The sequence below is a fragment of the Varroa jacobsoni genome, unplaced genomic scaffold (assembly GCF_002532875.2).
Source record: "Varroa jacobsoni isolate VJ856 unplaced genomic scaffold, vjacob_1.0 scaffold_404, whole genome shotgun sequence".
Classification (NCBI taxonomy): domain Eukaryota; kingdom Metazoa; phylum Arthropoda; class Arachnida; order Mesostigmata; family Varroidae; genus Varroa; species Varroa jacobsoni.
This window is the reverse complement of record NW_019213306.1, coordinates 168983-188369: the sequence shown is the minus strand read 5'-3', so window position 1 is coordinate 188369 and position 19387 is coordinate 168983. Positions and strand designations below refer to the sequence as shown.

Genomic DNA, 19387 nt, shown 5'->3' with positions numbered 1-19387 from the left:
TCTTATTCCGCCTTCGTAATGCCTACCAAAACATAACTTGAGGTACTTTTGCTTGAGGTACCTTTAATATAAGATTCTAAAAATACCCACAGTTTGACGTACTGGGATCATATCGGAGTAGGCGATTTCTCATAGGACCATTGCAGCTTCCCTGCAGGTAGGTGAAGCTGCAATGAAGGTGATATACTTTACTTAAAGCATCCATAGTGATGTCTATATTTAAGCTTACATGCATAAGAAAAATGCAACATACATAGTTCGGACCAGTAGTTGACGGAAACGTTGTATACTTACTACCCAAAAGGCTCATTGTTGACTGCTTTTCCAGCCTTTTAAAAAAGCCAATTACTTGCAAGACTGTAACCAGCATAGCTTATCGATTAGAATATAATTGACACTAAGCAACCTTGCGTCTTATCGACTTCTCTTTCGAAATCAAAGAAACCTACCTAGAAGAAGTGATTTAGATAAACTATAGAAAGCACTTGATACTATGTCATCATGACACCCATAAGAGGATACGATATCTGCAACTGACGAATTTAACGGCCCCCTTGGCGATCCGAACTCGCTGTGCTGCAAAAACTGAGTTTACGACGTTTAGGTAGAACCGTGTTCTATCTAAACGTGTGACATAGAGCCAATATCCAGAGCTGCCCACACTAATCCAACGTCGTTTAATTTGACGTCAATCTCAACCTTCGACGCGGTGTTAGTTCCGATAGATGACCTGGCGCCCGACGGGTAGTTGACTTGGAAGTACCTGCGAGCTCCGCAGTAGTAACACGACGTTAGCGCCGTCCACGAGCCGATCGTTTTCGTCATCTTAGCATATAACAGCATAAATCAAAGCGTCATATGAGGTCGGTTGGAAGTAACTAATGAAATCTTCGAAGAACTATGCTTTTGCTCTCAGACATTCGAAAAGCTTCTCAAGAAGGCCGTTCCCGTCAAGGGAACAGGTTTCGCTCAATTTTTATTTTAATACATCCCAGTTACTCGCCCCGGAGACGACCTCCAGGGCGTATCACACCTAAGCAACGGCGAGTAAATACTGTTGCATCCGCCGCAAGATTTGCCCCTGGGGCCATCGCTAGTCCGTTGCAGAAGATTCTAATCACTTGGTCTACTATCCAAGCTGAAGACACCTGCCCTTTCAGTTTGTTAGAAACTACAAAAAAAACGGCAAACCGGAATCCAGTCTCTCGTCTTTTGCAATTCCACGATTGCCGCTGAAATAAGGCAAACCAGCCCAGCCGTGTAGTCGGCCCGCAGGGCCGAATGCCCGCTTGTTTAGCGTTTATATAGTCGTCGACGTATATATTCAACCTATATTACAGTAATCGATTCATTCTAATATATATACAAACCGTAGAATTTATCCTTTGGGTATCATGATCATGCGCCCATAAGCATACCTGGAAAAACTTGTATTCTACCTAGGTAATTCGTAAAGAAGAGTAGTCGTTTAGTAGAAGACTGGACGAGATGGTAACTTTATGAAATGTTCATCTGTCAGCGACCATTTCCCATCTGAAAAACTCCTTAAGCTAAACGTAAAGTATTTTCAAAACAAGAAACGATAGGAGGATGCAGCTGTTTCGCTATGCTCTGCTCCGTGACCATAACTGTGCTACGCCAAGGACTTAATTACTGGGGATTATTGTCACCAAGCAGAGAGTAAGAATGTTGTAACAATTACCGAAGTGTCGATTTAAATAGGAATAAGAGACTTAGTGTAAAGATACACACGAAGACGTACCAAGTGTACGTCTTCGTGTGTATTTATAAATATAGGCAATCACGCTCTTATTTATATTATATAGTTATATGGGACTGGATGCTGCTGTGTTTATCTTGAACATCAGTTATGCGTGTCATTTTTTGGGCGTTAGTTATTCCTCATGAAGTTGGAGATGACCAGATGTAGTTACGATTATAAGTAATCATTAATTTTTTTTTATCGACATAAAGGTTTTCATACCTGCTCCTAATAAATAGGCCCCATAATTACATAGTGGGCACTTCAATCGATGACGTCATCAAAATTTGTACTCTACCGTGACGGTTACAACAATGCAGTTATAAATGCAGTCAATCTAAGCGTAAATGGACGTTTTCGGCTAGAAGCTGATCAACTCGATTTCGCTTAGAGGAAGAAGTCTACGGAGTAACCTATTCTTCGTTACCTGTCGCGCATGTGTGTTGTCTTCCGCAGCGATACACACGTAACACCTGCTTATTCATCCTGTCACTCAGTTCTGCTGGCATTTTTATTTTCACCCAGTATAATCACGTGGTGACTTGTTGCTTAAGCAGGTGACCGAGCTTTCTCGACCTACAAGCAGCTTTCGTATGTTAACTGGTTGAATGCCTCAAACCTGTGCTCTTCGTTTTACCTAGCTATAGACAAACTAGTAGATTCAGTGGCCCTCACTCAGCAAACCTACCCGCCGTCCTCTCTCACATGCGCTTCGGCCGGTGAGTGTAGTTTGAGCAGCAGCAGTAGCAGCAGAGGGTCTGAGCCCGGCAGAAACCGACGGACCGATCGACCGACGGACCAAAGCAGCAGTTAGTTAGCGAACGAATTAGAAACCTCGGTGGTAGTCTACCCAGGCCACATGAGCACGGCCTTCCAGCTCGAACAGCCGCAGTCCACTAGCTTATTCGATCTACAGCAGTATTGGCGGTAGCAGCAGTACTAGCAGTAATAAACCAAGGAAACAGATCGCGTGCGTCGTGCACGTTTACCCTAGCCGACCTGATAACAACCAGAGTAATTTTTTTTGTCGTACGTAGCAAATCAGATAATTGAACTACTGATCGTGCTGAACGAACGATTGTGGTGCCAGACAAGTCATGCTGCAAACAATAACTAGTGGAAAAAGGTGAAGCTACGAAGTAAACGAGAGTAGGTACCAAATTTCTTCATTGAAGAAGCATAAAAGGACTCGTGTCCGTGTTGCATCGTTAGTGAGCATTGTAACAAGCGCTGAGAAAGTCGAGTCAAGTTCTTCTTGATTGGAAATCCTTACATTATAGACTATGTAAATACGTGTGGCTTCCGTGGTGGATGGAACCTTGACACATAGGTGAGTCAGAAAAATAGTTCAGCCTTATTTGTCACTTCGTAGATATATGTGTAATAGTTGACTGTATTTTAATTTCAACAATGTCACTGCCTTGCTTCAATATTACTTCAGTCTGCTATTATCAGAAGCGTCGTCGCGTCTCTCTGCGCTACTGCCTCATTTGTAGATAGACAATGTAACTAGCGGTAGAACGGCGCTTCGTATACTACTAGAGTCAACGCCATTGCATTTATTGCTAACTGGATATAAATGATGAATAAACGAAGAATATATACATATATAAAGAGAAAGTATGTCTGTAGTATAGAAGCGGTAATAGCGGCAAAAAGTTTGGTTCTAACGATACGAGCGGCTGAACGGTAACGTTAAGTTTTAGTAATGCATCTATGTTGGATGGGGCCAGTTCTCCGCGGGTGCTATCAAACGATATTCAACATGTATAAACGTATGAGGCTATGGTATGACGAAGCCACGCTTAAGAACAAAACTACAGCGCAGTGGATTAATAAACAACACCTGAAACTTTATACACAGCTCCATATGAATCCGTCTGGTTTGTTACAAAAGATATTCGAACACGGCGCTGCAGTCCATATATTGTACAGTCAGCTATGATGGCCAAGCGGCATCAAATCCACCAGCTGGACAGGTATTTTTTTTATTTGCCTGAAAGAACCTACTCTTCTTTTGATGTCCATTCCATTGTAAGCGGACGGACGGGTTTGTTAGATTCGTTCAAGTTGAAACTTTTGATGGCTGACCGAGAGGCTGAATGATGTTGAGTGCGTCAGGCCAATGTCGTTTTGATAGCCGTTCATAAAGCAGTGAGTTGGTGCTGCACTGCGGAGGGTCGAGTACACACAGGCTTCCGTAGTCATTAATGGGCATGTTTTAATAATGTCAAGAATACGGCCGCGTTACCGTCATTGTGCGTATAATATAGAGTTAGTTGCTTTTCTTAGTGGATTTGTCCTCGATCAACTTAAAAAGCGGTGAATGTTTGAAAATGGCTATGCAAAAAGGCAGTTGGGTTACTCACGAATTGATTCGGGTCTTGTAGAAGTGAACGATCGGTACTTTTTGCTGCAACCATATTCACATATTGGTATATACTATAAGGTTCCGAATCTGGAAAATATAGGGCTAAAGCTATTGTTCGTTGGCATTTTCGATAGAAGCCGCGTCTCGAGCATGTCAGTAAGGTCGTGCGTTTTGCGAGCAGAGCGTCCTGTCACACCCCACGTCCATACGCGTTCCAGGCGTTTGAAGCACTATTGGTTCTCATCGAAATGTTGCTTATCCTCTTAACCAGCGTCTTTATATAATGTATCAAACAAATGTATAAATAAAAAAGTTTATCTGCATGTGTTCGAACTGTTGCAATAGCTGAAGTACCTGAAGGTAGACTACACGTTTCTTACCAAGATGGTACCGGGAAGTATTCCTCGGTTAGTGCACAATTGGCTGTTTGCGAACATGAGCGTGTTCTGGAATAAGCACCTATTCTTGCCGGAGAGCCTAGCTTTGAACCCGTTGAATTACGATGTATAGAGCGTTATTGAACGAAGGCCCAATAGATTTTGGCATGACAGGGTCGACCTGCTTAGTCGTACTGTCAAAAAGGGCACTCGCAAAAATGAAAACAGGACTCTTAATAAGGCCTGTGAGCGGTTTAATTAAAGCTGTAATCACGATGGGTGATAATTACATTGAACAGGCAGAAGTTAAATTATCCGCGTCTTTTTATGTATATGCAGTTCTAATAACGATTTTCAAATTACGTTTTTATAAAAATTCAGTTTAGATACCCTATCCTGTACTCATAAGCTATGCAAAGCACGAGGATTTACGGTTTGTGATTATGCGACCATACAGTTTGGAACTGAGTGAGTCGTTTATGAGAGTTTACTATCGAAATGGGAAATCAACTAAGCTGACGCTCCTCAAGTGTCTTATGTTTCTTATAAACCGAAACTTGGTCTCAATAAAAGGCGGCTACTTGCCACACCGCTCGGGAAACAATCAATCTGCCCTGAGGCTAGCTGACTTCTCTGTGCGGTGGTCATTTTATGCAGTGACCACTTCCGCTCTGTGATTTAACTCTTTTCGATTTTCGCTTATAGGGCTATACGAAGACCAATCAATGTGTATGGAACGGTGACGAGCACAATTCACGATCTAAAATATTGAAGTACTTGAAAAGTATTTTGTGAGGTATACTACTAAACTACACAGCACCGTTGGTCAGGTCGATATGAGACAGATAAAGTTATGCAAGATGTGCCTGGGCGAACGTTTGGCTGATACCGTCCTTTATTCAGGCAAACGAAAGTTTCTAGGCGAGGTTAAAATAGAACTAAGGATCCGCATAAAAGCTCCTTTAGCTGTATAACGCTTCCTTGCAATTCTGTAAAACAGTCGTTGACGAGCAAATTTTGGCGACCCGTAGATTTAATTCTATAGCGATACACAGCGAAATATACATTACCACAACCTGTTCTGTGGATTTTTGATAAAAGATATGTGGCGTCAACACTGGAGTGTTGTACTACCGTTTTAGATGTTTTGTATTTGTTTGAAAAATAATAGTGCAGTAGCGCATGCGCAAATATCACCATAGCTAATAGATTTATTGTTAAGATTTCTCAAATATTCAACGGTATTTATCTAGTTAGAATTGTTACACTGTCCACGTCATGGAAGATACAAGTATGATAGTGAGCGAGATGTTCGTGAGTTCTGAAGCTTTGAATGTACTACCTACTTCAATTGCACCTTGCTACTTAAAGCTGGTCACGTACTTCAAGGTCGGGCTATCTATATCGAACGTGTTAGTAGCAGCAGAGCGGTCTTCGCGGCGGAACTTCATGGCCGCCGACTTACTTCAATAATGCAAACAGAGGGTAAAAGTCAAAGGTCTTCGTGCTATATGACTTAGGCATAAAAAAGATTCTTCATCTTCAGCTAGTGCTCAAATTCCTAATAAGAACTAAGTGAAAACCCAGTGGTATTTCGGAGAATTTCGCTGTAGTTCAGATATTCAAATTGAATATCTATATCGGTAATGGCTTACATACGTACGTCGTTGCTCTGTATGTCTCATATATATATATATATATAAATAAGCTTGATTTTTGTGCAAGTTACGTAGGTTCCAAGTTAGATTCGGCACCTGAACGCTAGGCACATGTTTGTTCTATTACTACTTAGGACCAGTTTTAGAAAATACAAGGCGGCTTATGGCAATCTGTGCACGTAAATGCAACGTAGTTGAAATGCACGCATTCTTCGTTGTCGCCTTGTTTAACGAAATAGTAGTTTGGCTGGGCAACAGTTACCTTAGCTTCTCAGCGTCTTCGGGTGAATTAACAACTCAAATTGTCAACAATGTTACCATTAAGCAAGAACAATTGTACGCGTTATGCGGCTCTACTTACTCGTATCCGGTTCTAGTCGTGACTTGAAGTCACATAATAGAGAAAATGTCGACAGCTACAAGATATATCGCAACTTGGCGTTTAATCCCGATAGATTCCCGTCTGCTATGTATGGAAGACAGCGAACTTGTTTACATATTTCGTGGGGCCCGAGACGGTCTTGGTCCCAATTCAGTTTCCTGACGGTGGTCTTCCTGACGGTGTATTTTGATGTGTCGATCAGGCATGAACGAAGGCTTCCTTGAACGCGAGTCACTGTTACCATAAACAGTTTTATCGACCGGCCAATTTATGAAATGATGCTTCCTTTACCGATGTTGCGAACTTTATTACTTTCCCTAAATCGACTACTTCGACCAGAATCCGGTTAATGACAGGGCTAAAGGCATCGGTATTGGCGTCATTAACACCCAATGTAAAGTGATTTGAAAGTAATGTCATTATACGAACCGGGACCTGTTGATCCGAGAAAATTTGTGTAGAATTGAGATGACGCACGTTCAGAAAAGCACGACTTCGTTCATAGAACCACCGCGCGCCACTTCATTGCAAAGCGTAATGTCAAATGACGTAAAACAGTTAGTTCGTATTTGGGAATCTTGTTTCTGATTCTGTTCATCTCCCGCGCAGGTCTTACGACGAAGCAGTACTAACAGTGAATGGGTTTACAACAGAAAAGCCGGTTACGCATATTTCGATGCGCGGGTAGCAAACGTACGATAAGATCCACCCATACTTGTCCGCCCAGGCCCAGAATCACATCATAGGCATTAGGGTCTCGTTTAAGAGAAACCTACGATAGTTAATGGCAAAGCGCAAACCATACGATCGGTACGGTAGTTAGTAGTGGTACGGTAGTTGCATATGTATGCTGCATACTAAGTAACCAAATTGCCAGTTTGCTTTCAAAGTAGTAATGTTTCGAGCCTTACCCTTAACCGGGGATCCAATAGCTCTTAATGATTGTACGTAAATAGACGTCATCTATGTACCGCTCTTCGACTCGTTAGAAAAGTGTCTCGTTGACGTTTCTTGCGATTTGCAGTAAAATATCTTGCGTATGCTGGTTTGAAGACTGCGAACTTTTTTTCGAACGTGCAACTTCTAACAGCAGGAACCGATTCGGCCTGGCAGAAGTGAATATAGCGGTCAGAAGTTAGTAGAAAAAACAGACGTATTCTATTACAAACACAAACAGCTATACCCCCTACTTCGAAAGGTGCACGCTTCAGACGAATAAGCTGTGCAGGCACGTTCTGTATAGCTTATGTGGATATAAACGAGTGCAGGACATTTCGAAATATGATATTTGCGTTTCGGTAAATCTCGCTATTATAACCGTAAAAGGTTCTACTTAAGCAGACGTCGTCTTCCCTGACGGAGAAGCACACACGACCTCTATTCCTCCAAATCACTGTAATCACCAGACCACGAGCAAGCACACGGAATATGTTTTTACACTTCTTAAACTAGAGAATGCAAATGTGCTCTGCTTTCGTCAGTTATTTCTATTTCGTAAACCTTAATTAGGCTAGGAACGGAGCATTGTATCGTCGGGTGCAAAACAAGTAGGTACATCGAAATGATAAAGTATCACCCTTAAGAAGCTACAAATAATAACGCTAACAAGATTTTCATAGATCTGCATCACTTACAATATGCTTTTACTATCAGCCGAATGATTGCTTTTGTGATAAAACTCAGTTTCTGTAACAAACGCTGCGGTTGCCTTTGACATTTTGCTAATGAGCGTTCTCGTCGGCAATCGATCGACCAGGCAAATTCCTGATGATACAGATAGGCTTTCTCCTTAACGATATACATCTGCTTAGCAAAGACGTAATAACAGCGGGCTCGTTTGTTTAGCTTTGGAACAACGTGAGACACTGTCTCTCAGACTCAGCTTCTCATTGTCACACTAGTATATAGCCCGAGTCGAATTGTTATAGGAACACAGACAACCCATTTAAAGACAACGATCAAGTTTTTTTCTAGATTTATATATATTTTTAGATTAGCTCAATCATGCAATTCATTCACCTCTACCTACTCACTGAAAAATACTACTGGCTATTTTTGAGGATCTCTTTGTAAGTTTAAATTGCACCAAATCAAATATCTTACTGCGTTTGCCCATAGTCATATTACAAAACACTACTTGCACGTTACTGTTAGGATACCTTCGCGTCAATCTACACAAAATGCTGGCCCCGTTTTTGAAAGCTTGATAATGCTGATTGTATGATTTTTACACTCGGTACTTACTCACGTTTTAGAGTTTAATGTCTAAACAAGGCTAATTTTGGTCAAACAAGGGTAGGTACGTGTTGGTATGAAGCTCTTCTCGTGCATCGTCTACGGCCTGACAACAGCAGGGCAAATCGTTACCAGTTTCATTCAAAAAATCGATGGAATACAAAGCTTCGCCCGCATCACATACATTTCAATATTTTAATATAGGCTCTGCGGTAGTGCCGTCCTTCAGTTTCTTGTATGATACATTTGTTTATCTATTGAATAATATTGAGTTATTTTGTAAAAGCAAAGTAGCCAGGTTTAACAAAGGCGCTGCTTTCTCTTTTTGACATTTCGTTGATTTCCATAATAATAATAATCGGTCATACTGTTAATAAAACTAAGATAAAAAGCCCATCTGAGCTTAAGTTCGAATAAAGGTATATACCCGGCTGGTGTATATTACGGCAGAACACATTTTAATGATTTCTAATAAATAATACATACGTGCTCCGCTGTTCCCTAATTTCGCAGATGGACTTGACGTTGACTTTGTCTAACTGACTGAACAAGAACACAGGATTGTCGCGTAGGAAGGAGGCTTCTTACACAGCCCCTGCAGCCGTCAGAGAACACTGCTATGGCGTGCTGCAGAGCTGTACCCACCGCCAAGAACTGCCACTTCCCTGCCGAAAAGAGGGAGATGATGGCACGTCGAACTGCTTATTCCAACAGTCCCAGGTATGAATCGATTACGCAAAAGTATAAAAGGTGTCCCAAGGTCCAAATATAAACCTGAACCTGCACAAGAATTGATGGATAGATAATTACACTATACATGTGTATCGTGTCGAAATCAACACCAACAGAGATGTTCTTGTTTGTTGATGGCCTGAGAGAGTAGACTGGCCTGTTTTGCAGAATGGTATTATTTTATATCAACACGTTCTTTGGAACGGTAAGAAATTTCGGCTTTCATAGGTGTTATCGCATAAAAGAAGAAGTTTCATTACACACGTTCTACCGATTACGCATAGGATACACAGGTGATCGTGGTGACACAGTTGCAAGAAGCTTAGCTTCGTTTTTGTTGTATTTTTGGTTTGGCTGGACACGTTTATAAATTACGTGTAAAAAACAGAGTATCGATCTTATTTCTACCACGGGCACAGTCAGCACACTATTTGAGCTTAATATTCGTTCTATACTCACCTATCCTTTACTGATACTGCGTTCTGATCCCTAGACATAGTTGCGCCCTACGAGTTGTTGTTGAAATTAAAAAAAAAAAGTGTTGAAGCTAGCTATCTATCATACCCAATTGTGGGATCGTTGAAGCGTATCTATAAGAGAACACACCAAAAATTTAAAGGCTAACTTTGCATAGCATTTCTCGATTCTTGCTCTAAAATCCTAATAGTGGCTTCCCGTTAGCAACGGGTTTCCCAGTCAGATGACGGATTAGCAACAGATGCTACATTTGGATTTGTAAGAGACTGTTTATCTTGCACACTATACATATATATTTTTACCATATATTCCTGCGTTTCACCCTTCTAACGATTTCCGTTAGAACTCGCCTGAATGTTCCTCGTCACCTACTATTCCTGGAAATAGCAACAGATTAGGACCAAGGTATACTCTATGACATGTCCATTTCGAACCAACTGAAATAACAGTTATAGAGGCAAATCAATGTGTCTGTTTTACCGGCGTATTTACCACATGCGTATCTAAGAACGTACGGTTCTTCGGTCTGAGGTTTGTTTGATTTCGGCATGCTAGTTTAAAGGAAAAGCCATATTTCGATTGTGTATATCCATTGATTCCTTTATCTCGACTGTTTCCGATGGCGCCTGTCAGCATGCGCTTCCTGCTTATTTCACTAGTTCCTTTGCGTAAGTTTGTAAGGCCGGCATGATTTATATTCAGCCACCCATCAGTTCAGTATATCAATATTAAGCATAAAACTCACTCATTCTATATTGTGACGCGCCAGTATCTACAGCGCACTACATCAGAATGAAGACACGTTTGTGATAACTGGTACCGGAACAAAACCAACTCTTTCGAAAAAAACAAGATCATAAAATTGTCTTTAGCCTTGTGTTTAGAATATTAACGAATATCAGTTATGGTCCGATGTTGTTGCGGGTTGAAAATTAAGAACTCGTTTGGCTACCGAGAACCTTTTTGGATCCTTTCTGTTTGAGGTTTTCAACAACCAAGTTACCTCGTATTCAGTCAAAAATTTCATGAGCCTCTAAACAACGTTGAGCATTGCTACTGTTGAAAAAGTAGGGCAGGTTCTTTTTGATGACTGGTTTAGGCCCCTAAGTATAGCTGTGATCGAAAGCAATTAATAAATGCGTCCAGCAAAGATGTTCTTTTCGGCCTATGAAAAACAGATTTGTTTGGTTCAAAGAGAGAAACTATATCCACGGATGTATATTGAGTGAAACCAAAGATGGTTAACTGCGCGCTTTGACACAGTCAGTTGATTTCAAAAGACTTTACAACGAGCTGCAAAGAGACTGACTAGCTCGATTAGCTCAGCCCTTTTCTAGCTGTGATATTAGTCAGCGAAGAAATCAGTGTGGGCGAGCAGATCGTGAAGCAAGGAAATGAAAAATATGGCTAAAAAAGTGTTTTTTTTTTTATCAGCAATATTCCGATGCTAGTAAGCAAATCGATAACAAACAATTGTTACAGGTGATGCTATCCACATAATCCCAATACGTTTGCATTGTGCTCGAAGTTTTCTCTAACCTAAAGTCTAGCTGACCGATTTTGTAAGCGAAGGAGGCTTGCAAACGAAGCGAAGCGGTCACTGTCTCAAAACAAGATATGGACATCGGAAATGCTAATCTGGGCAACGATAAAGTAGGATTCAAGTTATGCTTGCCTTAGTCGCTTGTTCTCTCTAAAGGTTACGTGCTTTGAAAGGGCACGTTACGTCAAGCGTCGGTGCTGTTCGAAAGCGCGATTTGAGGGTTCAGAGAATTAGATATTTTATATTGTCCGGTCCGAAAATAAGATACTACATTCTTTGAGTATATCTTATGCTTTGAAAGAATTCTCACAATTTTCCAAAGGTTACCTTACGAAGCCTCGATAACCGAAACCTTTTTGATTTTGCACGTTATAGTTGTCATTCTGAACGAGCTGCGCACTTTGGGTTAGGAGAGTTCGACTGGGCAGCTGTCTTCATGCAAATGGCCCCGGTACGACGCTGTGCAAAAAAGATCAAAAGCAGTCAAGAACCAGGTACTCATAAGAAGTTCACTGGAAAGCCCGGTAATTGGTTTTCCAGCGAAATTTACCTAGGAAATCCATTAAGTGGCCACAAGATGGCGAGGGAAAAAACTTTGTTCTTGCCCCTAGGGGAACTCCTCGAAAATGTATAACACTGCAACCATGCGCATCACTTATGGCATTTGTGGACTCAGCATAACCCCAGCATCCAGCGCAAGGATAAGCATCACCAAGGAGTCTTCAAGTATCTAATGGGCTGTTTGTCCGTTAACGCGTTTGTTGTTCAGTAGGGTCTCATCTGCGTCGGTTTTAGCTGCATTAGCACGAGTCTGTTGATTTGCATACCCGTAGATTAAAGCGCTAGCCGTCTGAAGCTCGTTTCTGTTGTCCCATTGCTCAGGACAGTGGCAGTTATCCAGCATGGAAGATCTGTCTGACGGAATGCTTAACAGCGATACCGGATGTAAAACTCGAAGCATAGGGGGCTCAGTTGCAAGCCTTACATTCAAGTCGTCCAGATCTTCAAAGCTAACTGATTGAATTCGTTGTAGTTTTTTTCATTCGGCCCTGTACTTGTTCCTAAACCTCTCGCCCTAAAAAGGCCTCCGAAGAAGCCTTGCAAATGTTATTGTTACTTTTGATTTTAGAACGCCACCTTCATAAAGCTGTCACGCTTCTTATCTTGGTTTTTCATTCTATGTGGTACGCCCGAAAAACCTAGGCAATGGTGTTCTCAACATTGCCGGTTGACCTATTCAAGATAAGCAAAATTCGCTAAAAGCGGGCGGCGTATGCGTAGGTAGGCAAGCCACTGAACCTAACGCAGAGCTCTATTGTACGCCCACCTAAAACCAACCCTAACTGTATACGTACACGACAGCGAACTCGTTGTAGGTGGCGTTCATAAACTAGGTGATGAGAAGCCACCGGATATCTAGAACCGATATACAGTGATGCTGCTATCGTGGATATTACCGCGCTGTATAGTGCGTCGTGAGTAGAACGTACAATAGGTCTTTTCAGCAAAAACATTTCGTTCCAGCAAATTCGATGGTGATATAGGCTCTTCATCACTCTGACAGGGCCCCTATCCCACGGAGAAACGCAACAGAAGCAAAAATAGATTTCTAATTACATAAATAGTATCGCCTGCCTTCGGAACACGCTGGGTATCGCTCAACTAGCTTAACATGCGAGGCAGTATACTAATTCGGTCTAGAAATGCAAGAGAAGGGCGGTCACAGGGTAACCTAATTTCAATTTGTTCAGTGAATTTTTGACAAAAAATAGGAGAGCTACTTATAGAGTGAACTCTACGTTTCGTGCTATTATAAATAGAAGTTTTCCAAAATATAAGAGCATACGCTAAAGTAGTATCCTGGTGAAATTTATGTGGAAAAAGTAATTCCAAAAAATAACAATAGAGCATAGCATGTCCTTATGAAGCGAACTTCTGGTAGATAGAACCAGCTAGAAGTCTGGTCTGTGGATATCGCGTAGGACACCGTCCCGTTTCCAAAAAATCGAACCTTCTATCTGTATCTCTACCTTTAGGCACATTAGACGTATACAGTGATAGCACGAGATATTTTCATGTTTCCATAGAAATAATTTAAATGAAGCTAACAACCATCGTGTTTCCAGCCGAAATCTACATCAACAATGTCTTTCGAGTAGACATTTTGGCCTCGGCATAGCGTGGACGAATATGGAACAATAGGCGGTATAACGCTGTTCACTTGAAACCAGATAATCTCCAGTTTGAGCTTCGTTCGGTATATATCGAATAGTGCGTTTCTGTGCTTGGAAATTCGTTGATAAATGCTAAATAATATATATATATTTTTTTAAATTTATATCGACAGCTTTGTCTAGTGCTAAATTTTGTATTTCTATTGTATAATATGTAACATTACGCTGAGAGAAAATTTAGCTATAACGCCTGTAAACCTAATTCGAGCGACACAAAGCGCTTCTAAGAATTGGCTTATTATAAAATGTTTTTTAAAATCCCACTGATAACGTAGTACAAAGGGGAAACTGGGACATGAAACCTGCAAACGAGCATTATCTGGAGTTATACTAATCATGATCGTTTTGAAATATTAACATATACTGAGCTTCAAATACCGACCAGTAGGGTTTCTCTATACCACAGCGGCCCATACCGTGTAATACGGGTTTTTCTATATTGCGCTAAAAAATCTTACCATATTGAACAGTTTGACAAAGACGCTACATTTGTTCTGGCGGTGTTCAATGCCATAAAATTTATAGGACTGATGCGATGGTCCTTAAGCATCTGAGGTCGACTAATGAAATACCAAACAAGCCATGAAAAACTTCCAGTTACTAGGACCCTTTCTTGGGTACATCACTTATTATAATATACTCGGCTAATTTTATTGTATTCGTATTTGTATTTCGTCGAATTTAATAGAACTGGGCACAATTACTCATTTACTATTGGACAGAGCTCAGCTAACGAACGCCTTGATTGCAGTGGAATACATCAGGTCTCTACGACGACACGAGACGAATAGTATTTAAGCGTATGATGAGAGCCTAACTCCAACGAGGATCTATTATAATGTTTTTTCGGCTATTTGCAAGCCAGGTAGACAAACATCTCGCTATTCAGGATAGGATAGAGATGATCGCATCGTCGATGAATGGATTTTAGTTCATCCGTACCTATCTCTTCGTATAACAGAACGAAATAATTGTCGGGAATAAATGGCACCTCCATGGCGATACGTACGGGATCAAAGCTGGCAATTTTACCGACATTTACAAGCGACCTTGGAAAAAGTCGCTTGTAAATGTCGGTAAAGAAGGCGCTCACATGTGGAATACCCAAACGTAAATCAGGTCGCTTCAAACTATACTACATAATTAGTTGGTTAACCCTTCATTTTTCTATGTCTACCGTTTCAGACAAGCCGCTAATTATTCAAGATTTCTTATGTTTCAATCAGTGTCAGTATACATCCAGGCCCCAGTCGTCCTCTGTGGTCCACCAGCCATCCTCGACGGAGTCGAAACTAGACAAAATCTTGCAAAAATCTTCTGTCATTGGAGAATGACATACACTTTGTATACTTAGACAGGTCATGTTTGTGCATCATCTTTCTCGATATGGAGGCATTTTTCTTTAGCGGAAATAATAGATTTTTTTTTCCCGATAAGACAGAAACACGATTGATAACAAAATTTCTTGCGAATAGCCAATGGGCTGAAGGGTGGAATTCAGTTCCCCACGCTCAACGCCGCATGAGGTCGCATCTGCCCTGCATAGGTCGAATGAAGTACTGTTGTGAGTTGTTTGCTCCTTACGCCTATTACAGGCATCTGTGTGTAATTAATAGCTGATGGCTTGCCGTTATCGTTGCTGAAGAATAAAGGATTGTATCGTTTATTCTGCTAGACTACAATTTCTCCGTTGTTATCTACGTGCGACACATTCACCTCGCGTGATTTCGTTTGCACCTTTAAGTTCGCATTTTCTTATTTAATCCAGTGAACCCGGCATACCCGGACGCATTCTACATGCATACATCCATCCATCGATAAACGCACAGATGATGGATTAGTTTCCTAATTATGTCACATATTTTTGTGTTTTTCTGCTTAGCCAGCTGAAGCAGATGCTCAAACAGTTTCATGTGAGTTTTTCTCGAAAAAGCTGTTGTTTTCGAGTGACTGACACGGAACGCCTTAGTCTCGTTAAGACTCAAAGTATCAAGCAACTCAGAAGATCGATTGTAAATACTGCCTGTTACTCGTACACAAACTAAACATCGTAACTCAATTGCCACGTTGTAAAACATCATCTGCGAGGGTTTTTTAAAATTGTTCTTCAATTATCTGCTCAGTTGCAGCTGCAGCTCGTCGTCCTCATCGTCGGGTGACAACGACGGGGCTCGAGGAGGTAGCCAGGACGTTACTTTCACATTAGCCGTATGCCAAAACAGCACCAGCCCCATCGGTCAGGATGGAAATCAGATGCAGATACCGCCGCTAAACGACGGTGTTAGTTACAGTTTTAGATTCAGCGATCTCAATGTCATCAAAACCATCGGTGAGCTTCCAAAGGATAAATAATAAGATATTTTTCTTATATAATTGTACCTGTCTTGTAGCATACGTCGTTGGCGGGATTCGAACCAATAACGCCTGGCTTCAATCGCCAGGAACTGAAACGTAAAAAACATGTCAGCTATCCTTATCTACTACGATGTTATTAGTCTGCTGCACATTGGCAGTGCGTTTCCACTAAATAACGGTTAGAAAGGTAGCCTAAGAAAAGCTAGATTATTGTGACATTTTATAAAAAAATGTTTTTGTCAAAATGTGGTATTAACTAAATATTTCGAGTTCTACATCCAGTATCGCCGTTAAGCATGGCTTGAGGCGGCTAAACGCCAATGCGCCTACTTTCGTACCTGGACCCCTTCATCCGCCTAGAAGTTTACTAGGAGGATATGCTACCAAGACACCGTCATTAGAACAAAATATACTAGCATTCATATGTAAATCAATTAGCGAATGCCAGCTCCAATTTTCTCCACAATGCTTCGCCCTCTCAGCACAGTATACGGGCACCTATGAAATTTCGGGCCGAACTTGCACGGTATTATAGACCTTACTTAAAAACTAGCATGGATTTCTCATTCAGAACGTGCTCAACAAGTATATATATGCATATGGTTAGTACCTACATTCGATTACAGTCTACCGTCTGCCTAAAACGTCAACTGCGTGAAAAATTATTGCAGGAATCATGCACTAATTAATGGACGATTTGTCCTGCTAAAGTAGCTGTTCTTCACACGTTGCATATAGATCCCAGACAATCCCGTAACACACTTTAAAGAAAAACGTATTATAGCCATCTATGCAACCTAGGACAAATTTTTCTCGATGGCAGCCGGAAAAAGACTTATCGTTTTGGAAACTACCATAGTTAATCTTCATGCGCATATCAACTGCCGATTTTAAGGCTAGGATTTCGGGCTTCAATGGCTCTTTTCCAAACAGTTTGCGCGACCTAACAATATTACTTAGGTTAAAAATATTTCGTGTGTGGCATACCATAAAATAAAGGTTCTATCCTCCAGAGGTTGTAGCAGTAGTTCCCGGTACGTATTTTACTTTGCATCCTATTCTTTTTCTTTCTGCTAAGATCAGCTACGATAACAGCCAGCTTCACTATGGTTTATGGGTACAAAGTGATACTTATTCACAATGAGACTCAAACCTGTTCGCAATGGAAATAAAAATAGTTCAAGTTGTTACGCTTCATGATTCTTGGTCACTGGAATCAAAGTTGAAAGATCTTTGCGGACAACGCGCGTCCTGAGCGTCATCCTCTTCGCTTCCTCCGTCCATTAAGACCGCTTTCGGACTAAAGTTTTCCGCTGATGGATTTATGAATCTGCACTGCCGTCACCTATTTTTTTTGCCCCATTTAACAATGAGACATAAACAGGACTACAGAACGATGCGATACACGAATAGGCGTTGTTATTCAATTGATTTTTGTCAGTATGTTCTGACTACGTAAATTTATGTACTAGCCGACCTCGGTAGATCATGTGAGATTGCAGGGGTCCAAAAAAATGGTCCAGATCACCGCTCGTTGTATTGCTCACTATTAACGCTTGACTTACGTACGTAGATGAAGTTTTGTCTTAGGACACAGCAGCATAGAGAATCATGGGTTTGAGAGACAATGTACAAAAAGGCGGAGCAGTATATTTAGAAAGCGTTTTCATTAATAAGAAAGCGTCAACATATAATAACATTAAGGTCACTGTACTGACTTGTCCGGTAGAAGCCGTGTTCAAAGGTCAATTTAAAACAATTCATTGTTTTGCTGGTAAGAGGAAGAGCGCACGATCTGAATAGGTGAGGGCATATATATATATATATATATATATATTCGGCATATATTCGTAAAGTCAGACATCTAAAGATTTATACAATATCAATTTCTCTCGTTAATATTATTTAACGCCACAAACACCTTCCGTAGGACTTACGTGGAAGCACGTGTAGCACGTGCCCTATTCCAATCGAAATCTGCCGTCCCTAGCTGTATAGTGCTGCTAATTCGAAGATGTTTTATTTTATTAATATTCATTTTGTGGGTATTCGAAGGATTAAGACCAGCGACACTTAGCTTGCCTGTTAGATTCGAAAATAGGCAAACGAAAGCTCTTCGTGCAGGCTTAAACATATGTATACAATATTTGTTTATGAGTGATCCTATATTAGTCAGACAAGGTACTGTGGCCATCCACGTCTCTGTTGCTTTCTTTTGGTAGGATACCGAGTTTTAGGTTTAGCTATTGTTTAGATGATTTCGCTTGAGTTTAATTCGGCACCTGATTCGAGCTTATCTGTTAAACTCAGATTCGTGTTAGGGGAGTTCAGGGAAGCAGACTTGAAGGAAACGACGCGCGAACCTCACAAAGCGCTAACTCGACTACAGAATTACATTTGTTTGCTACATCTAACTGTTCGTGAATGGTTACCTTAAATATTTGTCTAAACATGGACCAGCTGCTGGTGTTAGTTAGTTCAAGAAGTCTGCTGAGGCCCACAATATCTTTTCGGCGTTCGTCGGCAAGAATGATGATTTATTTTCCTAATTTCTTTAACCACAGCGTTGCGATTTACGAAAAAAAAGTGTATAGTATCCGTTCGAATATACAGAGAGGATATTTGTGGCACTGAAACCTGTTAAAGAATTTTTACGCTGGGAAGCTGACTAGGGAAGCAGCCTTAAGATTTGTCGCGGATATAAAGGGTCGGTCGGTTATACCATATTGTCTTTCCGAGGGCACGTCAGAGCCGCGTCAGTGGCTCTTCCTCTGTCGTGTGTTTTTCTCTCTCTCGCTCTCTAAGAGATCCGACGAGCTAGGTCAAATTTGTCAAAAGCTAGGTAAAAGAAAAGTTAGGTAGCCTATCCAAACCTTATCGATTTTATGAGTTAATATTAAAATGAACGTTTCTGTAAAACCGGACTACGGGTGTTAACACAGTGCATCAGTCCATGTATCAGCATAGCCATTGTTAAGTGTCAACCCTTCTTTTCCATTAAACAATAATAAAACGTTACTAGTTATATTTACTGAAGCTATCGCAGCTAGTAAAGTTAAGTGTACCGTTGGATCATCAGCAGCTGCGCGTCTGAATTTCCTTTGGTAGAGCTATTCTTTGTTATTAAGTATCGCCCCAGTCTAATATTATTATTTGTTTATGTGTGCAACCGTCACGTTCTATTTCCCATGTAGCATATGAATTTACTACACGTTATACGTCATCATTGGACACATCAGTTAACTAGCTCGAATAATTGAA

At 41.0% G+C, this 19387-nt stretch overlaps 1 protein-coding gene across 2 annotated transcripts in view; it reads left to right on the top strand.

Moving 5' to 3' along the window:
• Positions 1-2529: 2529 nt before the first annotated feature.
• Pka-C3 (Protein kinase, cAMP-dependent, catalytic subunit 3) overlaps positions 2530-19387 on the top strand; it is a 54844-nt gene continuing 37986 nt past the window's right edge. Inside the window, exons 1-3 of one of the 2 annotated variants that reach the window (XM_022832696.1) lie at positions 2530-3092; positions 9299-9505; positions 15895-16100. In XM_022832696.1, coding sequence (XP_022688431.1) covers positions 9405-9505; positions 15895-16100 — 307 coding nt within the window. In that variant the 5' untranslated portion in view covers positions 2530-3092; positions 9299-9404. The remainder of the gene's footprint in view (positions 3093-9298; positions 9506-15894; positions 16101-19387) is intronic. The other variant, XM_022832695.2, reaches the window with a different exon arrangement.